At 38.2% G+C, this 22,865-nt stretch overlaps 1 protein-coding gene across 2 annotated transcripts in view; it reads right to left on the reverse strand.

Annotated features, from left to right (window-relative positions):
* KCNIP2 (potassium voltage-gated channel interacting protein 2) overlaps positions 1-22,865 on the reverse strand; it is a 664,190-nt gene that overhangs the window by 251,336 nt on the left and 389,989 nt on the right. For both annotated transcript variants that reach the window (XM_044056265.1, XM_044056264.1), the window contains exon 2: positions 7,666-7,790. In XM_044056265.1, the coding sequence (XP_043912200.1) occupies positions 7,666-7,790 (125 nt within the window). The remainder of the gene's footprint in view (positions 1-7,665; positions 7,791-22,865) is intronic.

Genomic DNA, 22,865 nt, shown 5'->3' on the forward strand with positions numbered 1-22,865 from the left:
TCTTTAAACCATTGATTAGTGAATTATGCACCGTTATCTGAGATGTCTTTATGTGGGCTTTCATGGAATGAGAAGTCTCTCTTTAGCTTCGTAATAACTTTGCTAGATGTCAAATCATGGAGTAATTCAACTTCAAACCATCCAGAGTACAAATCAAATAGTACCAGGTAATACTGACCATTCCATTCGAAAAATATCTACTGCTACTATTGATCATGGTAAATCAGGAACTGTTTGTAGGTGAAGAGGTTCTTTTTGTTAATACGCTTTGTTACTGTTGCAGAATGAACATGAACATGTCTAAATATATTTAGACATTGAGGGCCAGAACAAAATGCCTCTTGCCCTATTTTCAGTTGATTCAGTGCCTGGGTGGACTCTATGCAGAATCTTTATAAGTCCTTTTGCAATGATTTACGAACTACCAATTTTGGGCTTTTCATAATGATACCATCTTCTACAATGAGCTCATCCTGGAATGAGAAATACTGCCGAATTTCAAGTGGCAAACTAGTTTCATGTGTTGGCTAGGCTTGGTTGATAACATCACTCAGTTTTTGAAGAATTGGGTCTATAGCAGTGTGATTTTTCAACTCATCAAGCCATGATGATGAAATGTGTTTGACTTCCATGGCTTGAAAATCAGCTGTCTCATTTTCATGTTGTTCTGTCATCTTTCTGGGTGTGCGTGACAAGGTATCAGCAAGATACGTGTGTTTACCTTTTGTAGCTTTAACATTATGCACTGCAGGCTTGCTGGGGCTATATGTATTGGCTTATTCAAAATTGTTCAATAAACAATATCACTATTATGGAATATGGACACCACTGAGACACGCAAAATAAAATTTAATTCCACAAATATTAAGTGCTTTTGGCCTTTCACAGAGGCCTTCCTCAGAATAAAGAATGCAAACAAGAAACATAATATACACAAAACCAATTAGGTTACACCAATCCAAAAACCTCAGTTAATCAATACCAATTAATAAAAACTCTTAAAGGAACACATAACAATCTTATAGTTTCCTATAAACAAACCTTATAAAAATGTTACTATCAAAAATTATTATAAAATATAATAATATAAAATACAATTAATATGTTTCTATAAAAAAACTCATTTACATTTGTCAAAATTTGCTTTCCCATGTAAAACTGCTTTAATTTGTAATTCCATTAATACCTGGTATGTTATAGGCATTAAATACAACCTGCCACTTAAATTTTCTTTTTCTGTAATACAACTCCCCTTCCCTATTTTCATTAAAATCAATAGGAACATGGTCAATAACAGTAAAATAAAACTTCTTATAATTTTTGCACAACAAAACATGTTTTGCTAATGCATTGTCAACATTCTTATTTTTGATAGCATACAGGTGTTCATACATTCTCTTTTTCAGCTGCCTATTGGTTTTTCCTATATAAAATGCAGTACAGGCTGAGCACTTCGCCAAATATACCACATAAGAAGTGCCACAATTGAACAGTTCTGGTACCTGCCAAATTTTAATACTGCTACTAACCTCATAATATGGACCCTCAGCAATATATCTGCAAAACTTGCAATTTAAACACTTGAAAGTGTCTCTAGCTCCTACCTGACACCCCTGATGTTCCCTCTCTAACAGCTCCTTAAAAACTATTAGCTCTCTTACTAATAAATAAGGGAGCTGACCCCAAGGCACATTTCAAATCACTGTGAGCTTTTAAAATCCTCCAATTATTTTCAGTTATGCTCCTAATAGCACTACTGTCCACTGTAAAAAACAATGACATGGATGTTGTCCAATTCTGTGAAACTGGGTGACGCAAAAAATCACTATCCTTAACTGCCCTTTCATGAATATTTTTTTATCACTTTTGATGAATACTCCCTGTGCCTAAACCTATTGTGTACTTCTTCTACAAGCTTGTGCAAAATGTGATATCAGTGGTTAGTCTTTTCAATCTAACTAGCTGTCCTTTAATAATGTTGTGTTTCACATAAGTTGGATGCATGCTGGAATAGTGTAACAAGTTATTACTAGTCACATTCTTAAAACTAATAACTGAACCCAACTTGAAAATTGTGACATGTTTGAACACTTCCAAATCCAAAAAACAAATGTTTGATATATTCCAAACATAGGAAAAGTTCAAAAATGGGTACTGTTATTCATTATATCTACAATAAACCCAACTCAACTACACTCTCTTTCCAAACAAAAAACACATCATCAATAAAACGCTAAGGTCCAAGCCATGAAAATACGAGAAAATATACATTTTCCAGTAGGCCATATCCAAATTAGTGCAATTGGGGGCCATCCTTGCCCCCATTGCTATATCTCGTCTTTGTAAAAAAAATTCTCCCTCAAAAGTGAAAAAAATTATTAAGTAGAATTTGTTCAAAGCATTGAATTACTAATTTACACTTCAATACTTCAAACTCCTCACTTCTAATTAATATGTGTCACACCCATTCCAAACCCACTTCATGTGGAATGGACATATATAATGATTTAACATCCACTGTCACCAGCAAATCATCAGGGCCCACAACTCTGTCCCTTATTTTGTTTAAAAAAATCAAAAGAATCCTTTATAAAATAATCACCTTGCTGGACTAATTTTAACAAAGCTTTATCTATAAACTTTGAAAGTGGCTCCAGCTTAGAAGCTTGTGCCGATACAATGGGCCTATAAGGAGGATTCCTTTCATCCTTATGTACCTTGGGTATTCCAAACAGACAACCTATTTTAGGTTTAGAAACCTGAAAAAAAGACAGCATCCAATCTGAAATGATACCAGCAGAAAAACTTTCACTCAACCATAAATCAATATACCTATATGCTTTAAAAGCATCATTTCTATGAAGTTTTTATAAAAAAGTTCATCCATCAATAAAGTGTGCATGCTATCAATGTAATCATATTTCTTGACCACGACCATAGCACCCCCTTATCTGCCTTCATCACTCTGACGGAAGAATCTGTCTTAATTGACATAAAACATTGTCTATCTACTCCAGATAAATTACAAAACATAACACTTTTTTATTTAATAAATCCCTTATCTCTTTTTCACAAATTTCCTCAAAAGCTTTTATAAACGGATGTAAAGGGAGGTTAAACACACTGGGGACCACAAAGTCAAGTTTGATTTCCATATTCTTATCACCAAAAATGAGTCTCAAATTCAATTTTTGAGTGTACCCCTTAAGATCAATAACCGTCTGTATAAGTCCGATCTATAAGAAGGAATAAAAGAGAAACCCTTACTTAAAATATATAAGTCCACAGAAATACTTAACGGAGTAACCAATTCGTGAAGTTATCACAATTCCAGACCAGTCAGAGCATAGGTAAAATCCAAACGAAGCTTTATTGCAAATAGGTGAGTGCTTTCATGATAAACATATCACTTCATCAGACCTTATGAAAACACATGATGGCCATCTCCACTTTTAAATACACTTCAACCAATCAGAATAAAAACTCAATTAAGCAGCCATTTTATATCTATACTTAATAAAAATTATTTTATAAAAAACAATAATATAATACTAAAACAACAATATATAAACACAGTATATAAAACCTAAATATGAAAAAATGTATTGTTAATATACTGTTTGAAATATATATAAAAAATGCTATCAAAAATATATATACATTTATTAAAAATACATAAGTAACAATGTGACTCAAGCTGTATGAAGCTTTCAATATTATCTATGCTCCCTAGTGCCCTTATTTGAACAGTTTTCTGTTCTTTAAAATTGGCTACTGGCCCTGTCATTCAATCCCTTCCCCTTATTTGCCCTTAACCTTATAATCCATCTAGTTTCAGAAGTCTCAGTATAATTGCATATGTCACCACCCCTATTACTGGGGTTAATTTTCTCAACCACCAAAAAAGTGAAGTCATGGTCATTCCCTTGAGAAGGCACATGTTTATCTAATGCATCCGTTAAGGTTCCATTCCTAATGTGAAGTAAGTGTTCCCTGATTCTAAACCTTAACTTTCTATTAGTTTTACCTATGTAGAAAGCCAAACATAGATTGCAGACTGCTAGATAAACCACATTGTTTGTGTTGCAGTTTGCTGCTATATTAAATTCATATGTTCGCTTAGTATCTGGATGAACAAATGTATTACTTTTATTAATGTATGTACACTGATTGCATTTACCACAAGGTATTGTACCTTTAACAGCATCAATTTCATGTCCCTTGCCTTCACTGGGATAGCATAATATCCTTTTCAATGACTTCTTATTTTTGAATATAAAGTTAGGGTTTTTTCCTACCACTTGTTTAATTTCAGGGTTCTGAGTTAATATACACCAATTCTTTTTAATCGCATTTGTTACTATATCACTGGTATAATAAGTAGAAAATCTAACAGTCTTTCTTTTGCTTAAAAGATCTTTTCCTTTCATCTGATAATGAAAAAAATATGGTTTCCCTATATTCTCTCTCCATGAGGTAGCTGCATCCAGGACTTCAGTTGTCATATTATCAGTGTATCCCCTCTCATTAAATCTAAGTTTCAAGCCAGATAGTTCCTTCTCAAACTCCTCATCCCTAGCAGTCAACCTGGAAGTTCTAAGAGTTTGTCCCTTCACTATATTCTTAAAAATATGTCCTGGATGCATGCTACTCTTATGAAGCAAGGTGTTCCTGTGACATGTTTTCCTAAATAGTCTGGTGACTAAGGTATCAACATCATCTTTGGAAACAGTCACATCCAGAAAGTCAATTTCATGTACTGAGTGTTTCATTTCAAAGTTCAAAAAGTTAGTACTATTTCCTATCTCTAAGAGAAATTCCTCTAATACAGTTGCTGTCCCATCCCAGATCAAAAAAAGATCATCAACAAAACATTTATAGAATAAGATCTGGGGCCATCTATCTCCATATAACACATTTTTATTCTCCCACTCGGCCATGACAAGATTCACATAATTGTTGTCACTAGCCATGCCCATGGTCACACCATCCTTCTGTGCAAATAATTTCCCATCAAAATAAATCACATTATTAGTTAGGACCAACTCCATTATAAGCATATCAGATCTACTTTTGCTCCATTATAAGTCCCTTCCTCTAATAAATATTGTCTCAAAAATTCCAACTCAGTCTCATTGGGAATACAAGTAAATAGTGAACATACATCTAATGTGACTAACAGTAATATTTTCAGGTCTCCTTCATATCCATTCTTAAAAATAAATAAGTCATGTAAAAATTGTTTAGAGTCCCTTAAGATATTCCTCTTCTTGTTTACTATCAATCTCAGGTGCTTTTCTACATAAATAGAGATGGGCTCTGTAGACCAGTTATGTCCAGATACTATTGGTCTTAATGGGGGATGTTGGGCGCCCTTATGAATTTTTGGGAGACCGTGTATACTAGGCATTAGAGGTTTATCCACTCCAAAATAATTATAAAGCTCATTAGAGAGATTAGTCCATATTATCTTAGTTTTTTGTTGCACACTGTCAACATTTTCAGTAGCAGATATAACAAGGATACTAGTATATATTTTTGAGAGTTCATGTATCTGGCAAATTTCTACAGCTTTGCTCAATGTTAATTCACTATCACATAGAATTTTTCACTGTATAATTATTAATGCCACATACAAAGCAGTCTTTTATTAAATTGTCTTGAAGATCCCCAAATCTGCATGTCTTTGCTTTATTTCTTAAGTCAGTAACATATGCTTCCATAGTTTCTCAAGGCTTTTGATTTCTTGTATTGAATTTGAATTTATGTCTCTCCCTCATTATATTCATTTGGGGATTACACAGTTCTCTGAATTTACCCTTTAAGCATTCTGGATTTTTGTGGGTTTCAGCTTGAGCAAGGATACAGCAGTTTTCTTCCTTTCCTACATAAACAGCAGGTGCGTATACAAAAGAACATTCTCACTCGATATGTTCGAGGCTGCCAAATTGAGAAGTATAAATGCTTGTGTGCGTGCGTCTTTATCTGAATGTGCAGCCACTATGAACATATCATATTCTTGTGCAAACACATGCCAATTCTTTGTGACATTGCCATCAAACGCCAGAGGTTTCGGTCTGCAAAATCCATCTGCCATCACATATATATATATTTATTTGTTTACCTTTGCACTTCAGTCGCTCGTTATACTTGGGCAATATTTAGAAAGGCATCTCACTTCTGACACCATGCTGAATGACAAGTGAAGCCAGTAAATGTAAGTTATCAGTTGTTTATTGTACACCAAGTGTAGATCCATCTGCATGCACATGTAAGACTTACGCATAACTGAACTTGCTTAATACCACCTCCCACATGCTTTCTTAAACTACAGTGACTGTTCTACAGATAATATATTAAAAAAATATATCCACAAACAGTCTTAAAACACATTGCCTCCTTAGTATCTGGTTCACCCTACCTGGATATTGTATTTTAAAAAAATCCATCAACAGCCCCAAAACACATCGCCTCCTTAGTATTTGGTTGAACCTGCCAGAATATTGCATTAAAAAAGTCATCAACAGCCCCCAAAACACACAGACCACTAATATCTGGTTGACCATGCTAGTGTATTATATTTAAAAAAAAAATCAACAATCCCCCAAATATATTGCCTCCCTAGTATCTGGTTAATTCTGTCAGGATAGTATAGTTAAAAAAAAACAGCCAACCTAAACAACCAGCTTACCACAAATTCAGCCTACTACTACTGTCTGGTTGACCCTGCTAGACTCCAGGCCCAGGATGTCAGAAAGAAAATTTATACAACTCCTGCACCACTTAAAAGAATCTGGTTGATCCTGCCAGGAAATAATAATTAAATACAGAAATTATCTGGTTGAACCTGCAAGGGAAAAAATAAAAAAATAAATAAATGCAAAAAGTATCTGGTTGACCTTGCCAGGAAAAAAATGCAGACAGTATCTGGTTGGCCCTGTTTAAAAAAAAACCTACTCAGAACTTAATTCATGATTTCTTATTACTTTTTTTAGTTGATTAAAAAAAAAACTTCCTTGCCAAGGAATCCTTGGCTTCTCTTACTTACCAAAGAAGTCTCGCTCAATTTAACAAGTTTAATAATGATCCACTCAGTCCTGATTTCTCAAATGTGATTGGCATACTTCTAACTTTCTCACTCTCTTCTTTGTAAATTAACTGTAACTTAATAAGCGTGGGAAGAGAATGTGATAGCAAAAGGAGGACTAATCAGCAGCCACGTCACGTACTCATATTTTGTGACATGGCTGCTGATTTAATAGTCCAGTCAGAATCTAATTTACTGTGGTTAAAACCACAATGTCTTCTGGGCATCTTCATTGATGCCTGCAGTCTTCCTAATCCGGACTGTTTTTAAAACAGTCCAGCAACAGAAGAATAGTTTTTCCCCTTTTTTTTTTAAAGTGGAATTCGAGCATGTATGTGCGCAGCTCCAAGTTCCGAGAATCATCGCATCCTTGACATTACGCAGTAGTTTGCAGTTCGCACTGTGACTAGTGTGTAAAAATAACTATTTAAACTTTTTTTTGACAGAACTGGGAGAGCTGCAGCCTAGCAGTCCAATACAATGAGCCTCCACTTTTTGTTTCTACTGGCAAAGCAATACAAGCAATAGCTAAACAAAGAACTAATACTGTTATTCATGCAGGGTGTTTTAGGACTCACATTTTTAAATCCTCGGTAGAGAATCTGCAGCTCTTTCTTGGTGAACTTGGTTTGTTCCTGTAGCTGCTCCAATCCCTCTGGCCGATGACACACTGTAGACAGTTCAAACTCATCTTCCACACTATCTGTAATATATGATGAAAATGAAAATCAGACTTCTGTGGGGAAACAGTAACAAGATAAAGCGACAAACAAGAAGTAATGGCACAGTATAACAACTAGGTTTGCCTATTCTGCTATGCTGGAATAAATTAAATCTAGACTGACACAGATTATGGCATACTAGGCTGACTCACATAATTCCATGGTGCTACACTAATCCAGTACTCTAATGTAAAGTTAGAGAACATGGATGAAGCATCATACTGTTTGTGGATGAAGCATCATACCATTCATGGATGAAGCATCATACTGTTTGTGGATGAAGCATCATACCATTCATGAATGAAGCATCATACCATTCGTGGATGAAACATCATACCATTCGTGGATGAAACATCATACCATTCGTGGATGAAGCAACATACCCTCCTTAAGGAAACACACAAAAAATGGCTTTGAAGTACCTCATTCATTCAGATGAAATGAATGTCAATTTTTATGTAAGAGAAACTGCCTTTAACTATGATAAGTCACATTATGGATAGCAGTAAATGATTCTTATGATTTATGAGGTCATTTTTTCTTACACTTTTGCTGTCAGTATCCAGAAATGCAACACATCCATCAATAACATATATTCATTATGGCCACATATTTACATTTTCCATGCAAAGTCATCTTGAGGCTGTATGTAGACCATACTGGCACAGAAGTCTTTGCAAAATTACTCAGCATGCACCTTGCAATACAGCTATAAACTCATATGGAAAGAGAGAGTAGATATGCAATTCACAAAATAACAATGGGAGGACATATGTATGGCCCCCAAATATGCAACTAAGTCTAGAAGATTATAGCAATAACCCACGCCTGGGTGTGGGTAATGCTAAATTTACCCACGGTTGGTGTGGTTTGGTCCGAGGGACCAAACAAAGCCAACCATGGGTAATTTAGCATTACCACACCCAGGCGTTTATTGATTATACCATGACATTATTTAAAAAAAGAAACTATTACTTTTCTTAAATAATGGCATAGTATAATGCCTGTTTACTGCCCTTCCGCAGATGTCTGGCATCCGCGGCAGTTCTGATGTACTGCGCCTGCACAGTACATCAGAGTTGTGGAAAAGCAACGGAGAACGCAAGATCTCCGTTGCTTTTTTTTTAGTGTTTCGCTATGTTAAATGAGTTTAACATAGCGAGACAGTTTTAAAATAAGCAACGGAGATGTCTTGCTTTCTCCGTTGCTTATTTTAAAGCTGTCTCGCTATGTTAAACCCATTTAACATAGCGAGACAGTGTTTTAAAAAACCGAGTTATACTAAGGGAAAAAAGTCTGGGCGACCGGACCTTTTTCCCTTAGTATAACTCGATTTACAACGGGCATGCTGGCCAATCAGCGTGCACGTTTTGGGGGGGTCATGGTATAATTAGGATTTTTTCTCTGGAAGTGTTTGCACAGATACTTTTATACCACAAGCAGTCTCCAAATAATTTTTCCTCAGTCATATGGCATATGTTGGAGGTGTGATGAGGAAGAAAGATGTAACTGGGCACATATGTTTTGGGAGTGTAATGAGTCGGAAGACCTTAACAATTTCCTACAGAGTATTTTGTCAGGAATACTGGGTGAGCAAATGAAAGTCACTAAGAAAATATTTTTTTGAGCTGGGATACAGGATCTGAATTGTCTAAACATAGCAAGGCCTTGTTAAGTTTACTTCTGGTAACTGCCAAAAATGCAATTACTAGAAAATGGAAATCAAAATCTAAAACAACTATACTTCAAGTAGTGAATATTATAACAGAAATAAAAGAAGAGGAAGTGTGATCTTTAGAAAAGGGTAGGAGTAAACTACTTAGAAAAAATGGAAATTGTGGAAACAATATATGCAGAAAATGTTTTGAAGGAGGAATGAGGTTTAAGGGAAGGCAGGAACTGAATAATTTTATGTAATGCTGCTTAGCTTATACATCACATATATTGATATATCCCATTATGTTTGTAAATATGAACTTGTTAATATGGATTAATTACTTTATATAAATGTAAGTTTGCCTGCGTCACAAGGATAATTAAATAAAGATGTTCGAATCAGTTTTGCTTTATCATCTGAAACAGCATTTAAAAAATAAGCATTAGAAGCAAAATGTACCTTGAAGGTCAACAAGTCATAACTATCACTTAACTATACAATAAAATTAATCCCTGTTGTGTATTTTCCAGACAAACTATTCAATGGAGAGGATTAAGGCCAATATTCAAATCAACCAGTGCTGTTAATACAGAGGTTATACATGTAAGATACTGGATTTGTTTTATCCTACTTCTATTGGATGTCATTCATGTAGTTTTATAGCTTTAGTTTGCTTAATAAGTATTCAAGATTCTACTTTACAAATACTTCACAAATAACAGACATACAACCTCATGCCTTCATTTTGCTGCCTTGAACATCTACACTGTCTATTTTATTCTGTGTACTGCTGCTACAGTTTCCAAGCCACATGACCTTTGATCTCTGTGTCACACATGAAAAAACGAAAATAATTGTCCTGTACCCCAGTTCTTTAAAATGTAAACTAAAGGGTCATAAGATAAATAAAAGCCATGTTCCTTCTGAACAAATCTGCAAGAAACTAAAGAAGATTCTGTCTAAGGGCAGCCTGCTATTCAAAGGGAATAAGATGATCTGCAGAGCTGATGATCTTTGGTTTAGAAAATTTGACTGGGATGCAACACAATCATTTTCAATAGAGGAATGTATAAAAAAGCTTCACATAAAATAAACATTGTAAAAAAACAAACAGTCAAAAGACTGTTAGTAATATTATAGTATGCAGTCAACAAAATAGGACAATAACAAGTACTGGGTATATACAGTGAACATACTTGGGAGAAAAAAGGTAAAGCATTTGACTATGAGGTAGAGTAAACCCATTTAATCAAAAATATAGGAAATATTCATACAATAGGTCAGCGAATCAGAAACAAATACTGGAAAGTTATTAAGAGACATGGCAGTGCTGGTCACTGTGACAATTCAGTGCTGGAAAGTTACTGTGAGACATGGCAGTGATGGGCATTGTGACAATTCAATGCTGGAAAGATACTGTGAGACATGGCAGTGTTGGTCACTGTGACAATTCAATGCTGGAAAGTTAATGTGAGACATAGCAGTGTTGGTCACTGTGACAATTCAATGATGGAATGTTACTGTGAGACATGGCAGTGTTGGTCACTGTGACAATTCAATGCTGGAAAGTTACTGTGAGACATGGCAGTGTTGGGCATTGTGACAATTCAATGCTGGAAAGTTACTGTGCGACATGGCAGTGTTGGTCACTGTGACAATTCAATGCTGGAAGTTACTGTGAGACATGGCAGTGTTGGTCACTGTGGCAATTCAATGCTAGAACGTTACTAAGAGACATGGCAGTGTTGGGCATTGTGACAATTCAATGCTGGAAAGATACTGTGAGACATGGCAGTGTTGGCCACTGTGACAATTAAATGCTGGAAAGTTAATCTGAGACAGGGCAGTGTTGATCACTGTGACAATTCAGTGCTGGAAGGTTAATGTGAGACATGGCAGTGTAAGTCACTGTGACAATTCAGTGCTGGAGAGTTATTAAGAGACATGGCAGTGTTGGTCACTGTGACAATTCAGTGCTGGAAAGTTACTGTGAGACATGGCAGTGTTTCACTGTGACAATTCAAAGCTGGAAAGTCACTGTGAGACATGGCAGTGTTGGTCACTGTGACAATTCAGTGCTGGAGAGTTATTAAGAGACATGGCAGTGTTGGTCACTGTGACAGTTCAGTGCTGGAAATTTACTGTGAGACATGGCAGTGTTGATCACTGTGACAATTCAGTGCTGGAAAGTTACTGTGAGACATGGCAGTGTTGGTCACTGTGACAATTCAATGCTGGAAATTTACTGTGAGACATGGCAGTGTTGGTCACAGTGACAATTCAGTGCTGGAAAGTTACTGTGAGACATGGCAGTGTTGGTCACTGTGACAATTCAATGCTGGAAAGTTACTGTGAGACATGGCAGCGTTGGTCACTATGACAATTAAATGCTGGAAAGTTACTGTGAGACATGGCAGGGTTGGTCACTGTGACAATTAAGTGCTGGAAAGTTACTGAGAGACATGCAGTGTTGGTCACTCTGACAGTTCAATGCTGTAAGGTTACTGTGAGACATGGCAGTGTTGGTCACTGTGACATTTCAGTGCTGGATAGTTACTGTGAGACATGGCACTGTTGGTCACTGTGACAATTCAATGCTGGAAAGTTATTAAGAGACATGGCAGTGCTGGTCACTGCGACAATTCAATGGTGGAAAGTTACTGTGAGACATGGCAGTGTTGGTCACTGTGACAATTCAGTGCTGGAAAGTTACTGTGAGACATGGCAGTGTTGGTCACTGTGACAATTCAGTGCTGGAAAGTTACTGTGAGACATGGCAGTGTTGGTCACTGTGACAGTTCACTGCTGGAAAGTTACTGTGAGATATGGCAGTGTTGGTCACTGTGACAATTCAGTTCTGAAAAGTTACTGTGAGACATGGCAGTGTTGGTCACTGTGACAATTCAATGCTGGAAAGTGACTGTGAGACATGGCAGTGTTGATCACTGTGACAATTCAATTCTGGAAAGTTACTGTGAGACATGGCAGTGTTGGTCACTGTGACAATTCAGTGCTGGAATGTTATTGTGAGACACGGCAGTTGTGGTCACTGTGACAATTCAATGCTGGAAAGTTACTGTGAGACATGGCAGTGTTGGTCACTGTGACAATTTAGTGCTGGAAAGTTATTAAGAGACATAGCAGTGTTGGTCACTGAGACAATTCAATGCTGGAAAGTTACTGTGAGACATGGCAGTGTTGATCACTGTGACAATTCAATTCTGGAAAGTTACTGAGAGGCATGGCAGTGTTGGTCACTGTAACAATTCAGTGCTGGAAAGTTATTAAGAGACATGGCAGTGTTGGTCACTGTGACAATTCAGTGCTGGAAAGTTACTGTGAGACATGGCAGTGTTGGTCACTGTGACAATTCAGTGCTGGAAAGTTACTGTGAGACATGGCAGTGTTGGTCACTGTGACAATTCAGTGCTGGAAAGTTACTGTGAGACATGGCAGTATTGGTCACTGTGACAGTTCAATGCTGGAAAGTTATTAAGAGACATGGCAGTGTCGGTCACTGTGACAATTCAATGCTGGAAATTTACTGTGAGACATGACAGTGTTGGTCACTGTGAGAATTCAGTGCTGGAACGTCACTGAGAGACATGGCAGTGCTGGTCACTGTGATAATTGAATGCTGGAAAGTTACTGAGAGACATGGCAGTGTTGGTCACTGTGACAATTCAGTGCTGGAAAGTTACTGTGAGACATGACAGTGTTGGTCACTGTGACAATTTAATGCTGGAAAGTTACCGTGAGACATGGCAGTGTTGGTCACTATGACAATTCAGTGCTGGAAAGTTACTGTGAGACATGGCAGTGTTGACCACTGTGACAATTCAATGCTGGAAAGTTACTGTGAGACATGACAGTGTTGGTCATTGTGACAATTCAGTGCTGGAAAGTTACTGTGAGACATGGCAGTGTTGGGCATTGTGACAATTCAATGCTGGAAAGATACTGTGAGACATGGCAGTGTTGGTCACTGTGACAATTAAATGCTGGAATGTTAATCTGAGACAGGGCAGTGTTGATCACTGTGACAATTCAGTGCTGGAAGGTTAATGTGAGACATGACAGTGTTAGTCACTGTGACAATTCAGTGCTGGAGAGTTATTAAGAGACATGGCAGTGTTGGTCACTGTGACAATTCAGTGCTGGAAAGTTACTGTGAGACATGGCAGTGTTGGTCACTGTGACAATTCAAAGCTGGAAAGTCACTGTGAGACATGGCAGTGTTGGTCACTGTGACAATTCAGTGCTGGAGCATTATTAAGAGACATGGCAGTGTTGGTCACTGTGACAATTCAGTGCTGGAAATTTACTGTGAGACATGGCAGTATTGATCACTGTGACAATTCAGTGCTGGAAAGTTACTGTGAGACATGGCAGTGTTGGTCACTGTGACAATTCAGTGCTGGAAAGTTACTGTGAGACATGGCAGTGTTGGTCACTGTGACAATTCAATGCTGAAAAGTTACTGTGAGACATGGCAGTGTTGGTCACTATGACAATTAAATGCTGGAAAGTTATTGTGAGACATAGCAGGGTTGGTCACTGTGACAATTCAGTGCTGGAAAGTTACTGAGAGACATGCAGTGTTGGTCAGTCTGACAGTTCAATGCTGTAAGGTTACTGTGAGACATGGCAGTGTTGGTCACTGTGACATTTCAGTGCTGGCTAGTTACTGTGAGACATGGCACTGTTGGTCACTGTGACAATTCAATGCTGGAAAGTTATTAAGAGACATGGCAGTGCTGGTCACTGTGACAATTCAATGGTGGAAAGTTACTGTGAGACATGGCAGTGTTGGTCACTGTGACAATTCAGTGCTGGAAAGTTACTGTGAGACATGACAGTGTTGGTCACTGTGACAATTCAGTGCTGGAAAGTTACTGTGAGACATGGCAGTGTTGGTCACTGTGACAGTTCACTGCTGGAAAGTTACTGTGTGATATGGCAGTGTTGGTCACTGTGACAATTCACTTCTGAAAAGTTACTGTGAGACATGGCAGTGTTGGTCACTGTGACAATTCAATGCTGGAAATTGACTGTGAGACATGGCAGTGTCGATCACTGTGACAATTCAATTCTGGAAAGTTGCTGTGAGACATGGCAGTCTTGGTCACTGTGACAATTCAGTGCTGGAATGTTATTGTGAGACACGGCAGTTGTGGTCACTGTGACAATTCAATGCTGGAAAGTTACTGTGAGACATGGCAGTGTTGGTCACTGTGACAATTTAGTGCTGGAAAGTTATTAAGAGACATAGCAGTGTTGGTCACTGAGACAATTCAATGCTGGAAAGTTACTGTGAGACATGGCAGTGTTGATCACTGTGACAATTCAATTCTGGAAAGTTACTGAGAGGCATGGCAGTGTTGGTCACTGTAACAATTCAGTGCTGGAAAGTTATTAAGAGACATGGCAGTGTTGGTCACTGTGACAATTCAGTGCTGGAAAGTTACTGTGAGACATGGCAGTGTTGGTCACTGTGACAATTCAGTGCTGGAAAGTTACTGTGAGACATGGCAGTGTTGGTCACTGTGACAATTCAGTGCTGGAAAGTTACTGTGAGACATGGCAGTATTGGTCACTGTGACAATTCAATGCTGGAAAGTTATTAAGAGACATGGCAGTGTTGGTCACTGTGACAATTCAATGCAGGAAATTTACTGTGAGACATGGCAGTATTGGTCACTGTGACAATTCAGTGCTGGAAAGTCACTGAGAGACATGGCAGTGCTGGTCACTGTGATAATTGAATGCTGGAAAGTTACTGAGAGACATGGCAGTGTTGGCCACTGTGACAATTCAATGCTGGAAAGTTACTGTGAGACATGACAGTGTTGGTCATTGTGACAATTCAGTGCTAGAAAGTTACTGAGAGACATGGCAGTGTTGGTCATTGTGACAATTCAGTGCTGGAAAGTTACTGTGAGACATGGCAGTGTTGATCACTGCGACAATTCAATTTTGGAAAGCTCCTGTGAGACATGGCAGTGTTGGTCACTGTGACAATTTAATGCTGGAAAGTTACCGTGAGACATGGCAGTGTTGGTCACTATGACAATTCAGTGCTGGAAAGTTACTGTGAGACATGGCAGTGTTGACCACTGTGACAATTCAATGCTGGAAAGTTACTGTGAGACATGACAGTGTTGGTCATTGTGACAATTCAGTGCTAGAAAGTTACTGAGAGACATGGCAGTGTTGGTCATTGTGACAATTCAGTGCTGGAAAGTTACTGTGAGACATGGCAGTGTTAATCACTGCGACAATTCAATTTTGGAAAGCTACTGTGAGACATGGCAGTGTTGGTCACATTGACAATTCAGTGCTGGAAAGTTAGTGTGAGACATGGCAGTTTTGGTCACTGTGACAATTCAATGCTGAAAAGTTACTGTGAGACATGGCAGTGTTGGTCACTGTGACAATTTAGTGCTGGAAAGTTACTGAGAGACATGGCAGTGTTGGTCACTGTGACAATTCAGTACTGGAAAGGTATTAAGAAAGATGGCAGTGTTGGTCACTGTGACAATTCAATGCTGGAAAGTTAGTATGAGACATGGCAGTGTTGGTCACTGACACTTAAGTGCTGGAATGTTACTGTGAGACATGGCAGTGTTGGTCACTCTGAAAATTCAATGCTGGAAAGTTACTGTGAGACATGGAAGTGTTGATCACTGTGACAATTAAATTCTGGAAAGTTACTGTGAGACATGGCAGTGTTTGTCACTGTGACAATTCAGTGTTGGAAAGTTAGTGTGAGACATGGCAGTGTTGATCACTGTAACAATTCAATGCTAGAACGTTACTAAGAGACATGGCAGTGTTGGGCATTGTGACAATTCAATGCTGGAAAGATACTGTGAGACATGGCAGTGTTGGTCACTGTGACAATTCAATTCTGGAAAGTTACTGTGAGACAGGGCAGTGTTGATCACTGTGACAATTCAGTGCTAGAAAGTTAATGAGAGACATGGCAGTGTTGGTCACTGTGACAATTCAATGCTCGAAAGTTACTGAGAGACATGGCAGTGTTGGTCACTGTGACAATTCAGTGCTGGAAACTTACTGTGAGACATGGCAGTGTTGGTCACTGTGACAATTCAATGCTGAAAAGTTACTATGAGACATGGCAGTGTTGGTCACTGTGACAATTCAATGCTGGAAAGTTACTGTGAGACATGCCAGTGTTGGTGCTAGAAAGTTAGATATGGCAGTGTTGGTCACTGTGACAATTCATTGCTGGAAAGTTACTGTGAGACATGGCAGTGTTGGTCACTGTGACAATTCAGTGCTGGAAAGTTACCGAGAGACATGGCAGTATTGGTCACTGTGACAATTCAGTGCTGGAAAGTTACCGAGAGACATGGCAGTGTTGGTCACTGTGACAATTCAGTGTTGGAAAGTTACTGTGAGACATGGCAGTGTTGGTCACTGTGACAATTCAGTGCTTGAAAGTTTTTAAGAGACATGGCAGTGTTGGTCACTGTGACAATTCAATGCTGGAAATTTACTTAGAGACATCGCAGTGTTGGTTACTGTTACAATGATCAGCTACTTTCAAACACAGCCTGTCAGGGCACCAGTGAATGTCAGTTATTGTGTACAGAGCTGGTGTTTACTGTGATGGAAAGTGAAAGAAACTACTTTTGGAGAAAAAAACACAAGAAAATCCTAGCCAAGCTAGAGTTTTCACTGTGTGATATCATAAATCTCTTGTAATAGAGGCCCATGGGATTTATGCAAATGACTCCTTAAGGACATTAAGTGTTTCAGCTACATAGCTTCTGAATGTCCATGACTTTTTGCTTTTTAAGTCTTTATGGACGGATTCAGGCTAACAAAGCCAAAGGCCACTAGCTGTGGACAGTCATGTTTTGACCTTTGTATAACCATACCTCTCAACCTCTTACATCAAGAAATCTGGATAAAGTCATAAATGATGGGGGTCAAAGGCCCTAAATAGGGACAATTTTAAATGTTGCTCTTACAAACTTAGAAAGTTGATAGAATAACAAGTTTTATTTAAGCATGAATTTTCTGAAGGGTAATGAAGACAAAAAGTCAAGTGTCTGTCATTATTTTATTTATTTATTTAACATTTGTTAACCAGAAAGTCCAAGTTAAAATGAAGCCAATTTTCAGTGGCTGCCCAGGGAGAAACACTCCAGATGCATGTCTTTGTAATGTGGGAGGAAACCAGAGCACCCAGAGGGTGCCCACACAAATGCAGGGAGGACATGCAGACTCCACACAGAAGGAACACCAGCCAAGAATCGAACTGGAGAACCTCTTGCTATGAGGTGACAATGCTACAAGCTGCACCACTGCACCATCTGCTGTCTTTCAGTCTTCAGTGACTTGCCAATAATTTGCCAGAAAACCACAATTTTATGAAAATAGACCCAAACTATGGGGCAAAAATCTGGACATTCTGTGAAAATCTGTACAGTTAAGGGGTATGCTATGACCTCAACAGCACAGCATAAGCAGACTATTTGCCTACACTCTAGAAACATAGGAGTCTTTAAACCCAGCTAATGTCTATAACCATTAATATGTCAGCAAAATATCCCAGTCAACAACTAAGCCAAAAGTAAAAAAGTCACACAGACAAACTAATTAGTAAAATGCACAAGAATAAACTAGCCATGATAAGAGTTTTTACTGTGTGATACCTTAAACCTCTTGTAACAGAAGCTCATGGGATATATGCAAATGACTTCAAAAGGACATCAAATGTTTCAACTACATGGCTTCTGAATGCTCATGACATTTTACTTTTAAAGTATCACAGGATCCTGAATTTGACAACTCTAGCACAAGTCAAATTCTCCTTATAATTATTTGCCTCTGTAACATCAATGGGTATCTATGTTCCCAGCATGATTCTACTCTGTGTAGCTAATTCTTACAGCACAGTACTGCAGAACATGGAAGGTTTTACTGGGAATCATTATATGGTAGTTAAATGCATCTTGTAGTATAGCACTTCAGTTTTTATCCCTCTGAAAAATCTTAAAATGACTACAGCATACTTAACAAAATGGTCCTTAGTTGTTTTCAAAGCGTATGTTAAAAAAGTATCTTTCTACATTATTTTTATTCCAGGAGCCCATGATATATAATAATCAAATATGAAACATTCTGTTCCTCCCATTTTGGTACATTGAGGCATGTGGATGTATCCAGACTTCTCCAATCTCTTTTCTGAAATATATGTTCTTTAAAATGAGTCTTCCACTTTAACATCTCCCTATATATCTCCCCAGGTGACAACATCTCTACCCTTGAAAATATTCTTCACTGGGCCTCAACCGAAATAAAATATGAAACCTACATTCTTGGCGACGTAAATATAGACTGGAATAAAATCAACTCACCTTCCCCTTCTCTATCCATTAACCTGTACAACTTCACCCAAGTAATCCATTCAACAACTCGTCCTAACAAAATCCATCCTCCTGGATCCATCCTGGACTGGATTCTAGTTTCTCATCCCAACAAAATAATTCTCTCAGGCACCATCCCCGATACTTTTAGTGACCATCTCCCTGCCTTCACTCACCGGTCAGCTAATTCCACCCAATTTCATCACCAGTACATTCAAACTCGAAATCTCAGCAACTTTAACCCTACAATTTTCTCAAACACCTTTAAACTAATCAATTGGCAAACCCTTAATACTCTCCCCTTAGACAATGCTGTAGAACATTTCAACTCTATTTTCCTAGACACCCTAAATTGCTTAGCCCTCTAAGAAACAAACGAATCAAAACTAACTCTGCTCCTTGGCTGACAAAAGAGACTAAACAAATCATGCATCACAGAGACAAAGCCTGGAAGCACTATCAAAAAACCAAACTGTCTTCTTCCTTCCTCCAATACACCCAACTTCGCAACCAAGTAAAAAAACTAATCACTTTAGACAAAAAAAATTACTATAGTAAACTGCAGTCTAACAAAAATAAGAACCCAAAACAATTTTGGAAATCAGTTAACTCCCTTCTACACCCAGGGTCCAAAAATAATCCCTGCCCAGACCCAAGTTTAACTGACGAGGAATTGAGTTCTCACTTCAACACCTTCTTCACAGAATCCATAGCTAATCTAACCAAAACATTCCCAAACAATAATCCTCCTAACATCCTCTCCTCAACTCCCAATAACCTTAATAAATGTCTCTTGAATTTCCAGTTCAAACCAGTTTCAACCAGCTTCATAAAAAGGCTCTTATCTAATCTTAAACCATGCTCAAATGCCCCTGACAACATACCCTCCTCCTTCCTCAAATGTGCAGCTGAAGGTATTGCTCTCCCTATTAGTATCCTGATAAACAGATCCTTAAATGACTCATACGTACCCAAACTCTGGGGTTCAGCCTACATCCTACCTCTCCACAAAGGAGGCAAAAACACCACTATCTCTAATTTCCGCCCCATAGCCCTACTCTCTCCAATATCTAAAGTTCTAGAAAAATGTGTCCACCACCAGCTATTACCTTTCCTAACTCAGAATCACCTTCTTACTCCCACCCAACATGGCTTCCGCCCCGGCCATAGCACCATTACTGCCTTGAAACAGTCAACCGAGCCCGAGACTCTGGACTCCTTGTATCCACAGTACTACTAGATCTATCCAAAGCCTTTGACACCATCTCCCATACACACCTACTCTTTCATCTCGCCAACCTTAATCTCTCCCCACATACTCTTTCCTGGTTCTCCAGCTACCTATCTGAAAGATCTCAAGCTGTCAGATGGATGAACTCTACCTCTTCCTTCTTGCCCACACCAACGCGTGTTCCCCAGCGGCCCATCCTCGGACCCATGCTCTTCAACATCTTTATAAATAATCTACACTCTGTCATACCTGACACCACAGTCATCCAATATGCTGACGACTCCACCTTAGTTTGTGCTGCCTCTAACTTTTCTGAACTCCAGACTAAAACACAAATAGCCTTTTCCACCACAGAGAACTGGATGCACCAAAATCACCTCTCCCTCAACTCTAATAAATCCAAAATTCTTATTTTTACCCCTTCCAGACATTCCTCATTCTCTGACAAAGATTCCTTCAAAGTCCTCAGCCAAACCAACACTGCTATAGAAGTAGTGCCTTCTGCTAAACTACTCGGCATTACCATAGACGAACACCTAAAATTCGATCTCCACATCCAACAAAACATAAAGAAAACCCACCAAAAGTTAGGTATGCTCTACAGAAACAACCAATTTCTTTCCAACTCCTCTAGGCACACCCTGGCAATTACATATCTTCTACCCTCTCTTCTCTATGGAGCCTGCGGTTTCAGCAATCTGTCTATTTCCAACATCTCAAAACTTGAAACTTGCTATAATAAGATCTCTAAATTCGCAACCAAATCCAAAACCTCAACTCACCACTGCCTTACCCTTAGATCTCTAAATTGGCTTGAACTTCCCAACCACCTGGACTACCTCCAACTAACCACTGCTCACAAACTAATATTTTACCCAGACTCATGCCCTGCCTTAATAAACATCCTTCCACCATACACTCCAAACAGATCTCTGAGATCTGAACACCAAAACCTTATCTCCATCCACAAACCTAAACGTCCTGCCGGCCAACTTCTACTCTCCTTCTCTCTAGGTAAAAAATGGAACTCTCTCCCTCCTTCTCTTAGGACTATACTTAACTCCGAATCCTTCAAGACCCTACTTCTCAAATACCTGTCATCCAAATGGAAATGTTCCTGCTCTCACCAGATATAATTTCCAGGGATCTCTTCCTCTGCAAAAAAAAAAAAAAAAAAAAAAAAAACAGAGTTTTTTTTGGGCACATCTATGTATTTTTTTACATTTACTCTGCACTGTATTGCTTCATTATGTTTGCTCTTCTTGCACATTTTATGTAAATGTATTTCCTGACTGCTTGAATCTTATTCTTGTATTATACCATTAACTTTATGTAACCATGTTTCATTGTATTGCTTGTGGAGCTTTTCTCCCCGGGCCTCCACTGAAAATGGGCACTTCTTGGCCCAGTGGACTTCCCCGGTAATCAAACTGAAATAAATAAATAAAATAAATAAACATATTTAACTTTAGATATGTTTGAAGGGAAATCTCTCCCCATAGCGGAATTTTTGCTAGTGGGCCTAAAACTGAATTGTAACAATATACGTCACGATCCAAATTGAGACAGTCTGCCTAGGGAACTTTAGTTCATTACTATGATACTAGTTGCTTCAAGATCTCTTTGTCTTAAGTAGTGAAACAAATAAATCAGACCTCTGTCAGAAACTATAGGAAAATGTAATTCTTTCAGCTGGCAATGTGACAGAGAAACTGCATTTGTGCGTCTTGCGTTTTTCCATCACTTAATGCTGCTTAAATTGTTCTCGGCAGGCTGTAATTGAATGAGGTTAGCTGTGGGATTAATGTCTGCTGTGTTTTATCTCACAATCATACTGAAGACTAGAATTCTACTTCAGTGGCACAGAATATGAAATTAAGTGCGGAATGAGAGAAAAGATAATTTCATAGATATAACCGCTTTAGTCACACTCTGTCAGCATTGCTCAGTAGAAGGATAAACACTAGATTGATCTGAAGATGAAATGCTATTTACTTAGAACATAAATAAAGCATTTTAAAAACTAGATGGTTGTGCTCAACTCTGGTGGCCTACTGCTCAAGGACTTTTACAAAAATTATGCAAATTTAAGCTTTTGCCATTTAATTTTAGTTATCATATTCCTAATTCTATTGCTCTTCCATAATATTTTATAGCCGTTTGCCTGTGTTTTATGGCACGCAAAATCTTTGATTCCATAAGAAAAAACACTTTACAGATGAATCTGGTCTTACTCATTGCTATACCAAAAAAAATTAGAAGACTTGGAGTAATGCCCGAGCGTTAGCATGTTTTCATCTCTAGGTTGTTGGACTCAGTTAGACCCAGGGTAGTAGTAACCATCTACAATTATGTATTAACTAATGGCTGTTGCGTGAGTGATGCAGAATGAGATTTAGTTATGATCATGTTGTTAAGAAGCATGTAGCTCTATAATAATATAAACACTGTAGCTTAGTCGTGCCTCTGCAGGCAGCAACATGCTAGCATAAATACAGCACAGAATCCATTAAAAGAATTAAATGTGCAAGGCTGAGGTACCTGGTTTGAAATTTCACTTAGAAGAAGTCAAGTTATTTGTACTTGGGCTTTGCTTTTGTCAGGAACTCTGTAGGTTTACAGTCAACAAACAGTAATCTGAAGTACCTCAGAAGGGGCTTTGGTAAAATTGGTTTCTTGATTTATATTGGCTGATCAAAATGCAGACTCATATAATTGTATGATTGCCTATGTAGTAAGTGATGGTTTAATAAAGATGTGTCTTGTT

Source organism: Protopterus annectens, chromosome 14.part0 (genome assembly GCF_019279795.1).
Source record: "Protopterus annectens isolate FY-2018-M chromosome 14.part0, PAN1.0, whole genome shotgun sequence".
NCBI lineage: Eukaryota > Metazoa > Chordata > Ceratodontiformes > Protopteridae > Protopterus > Protopterus annectens.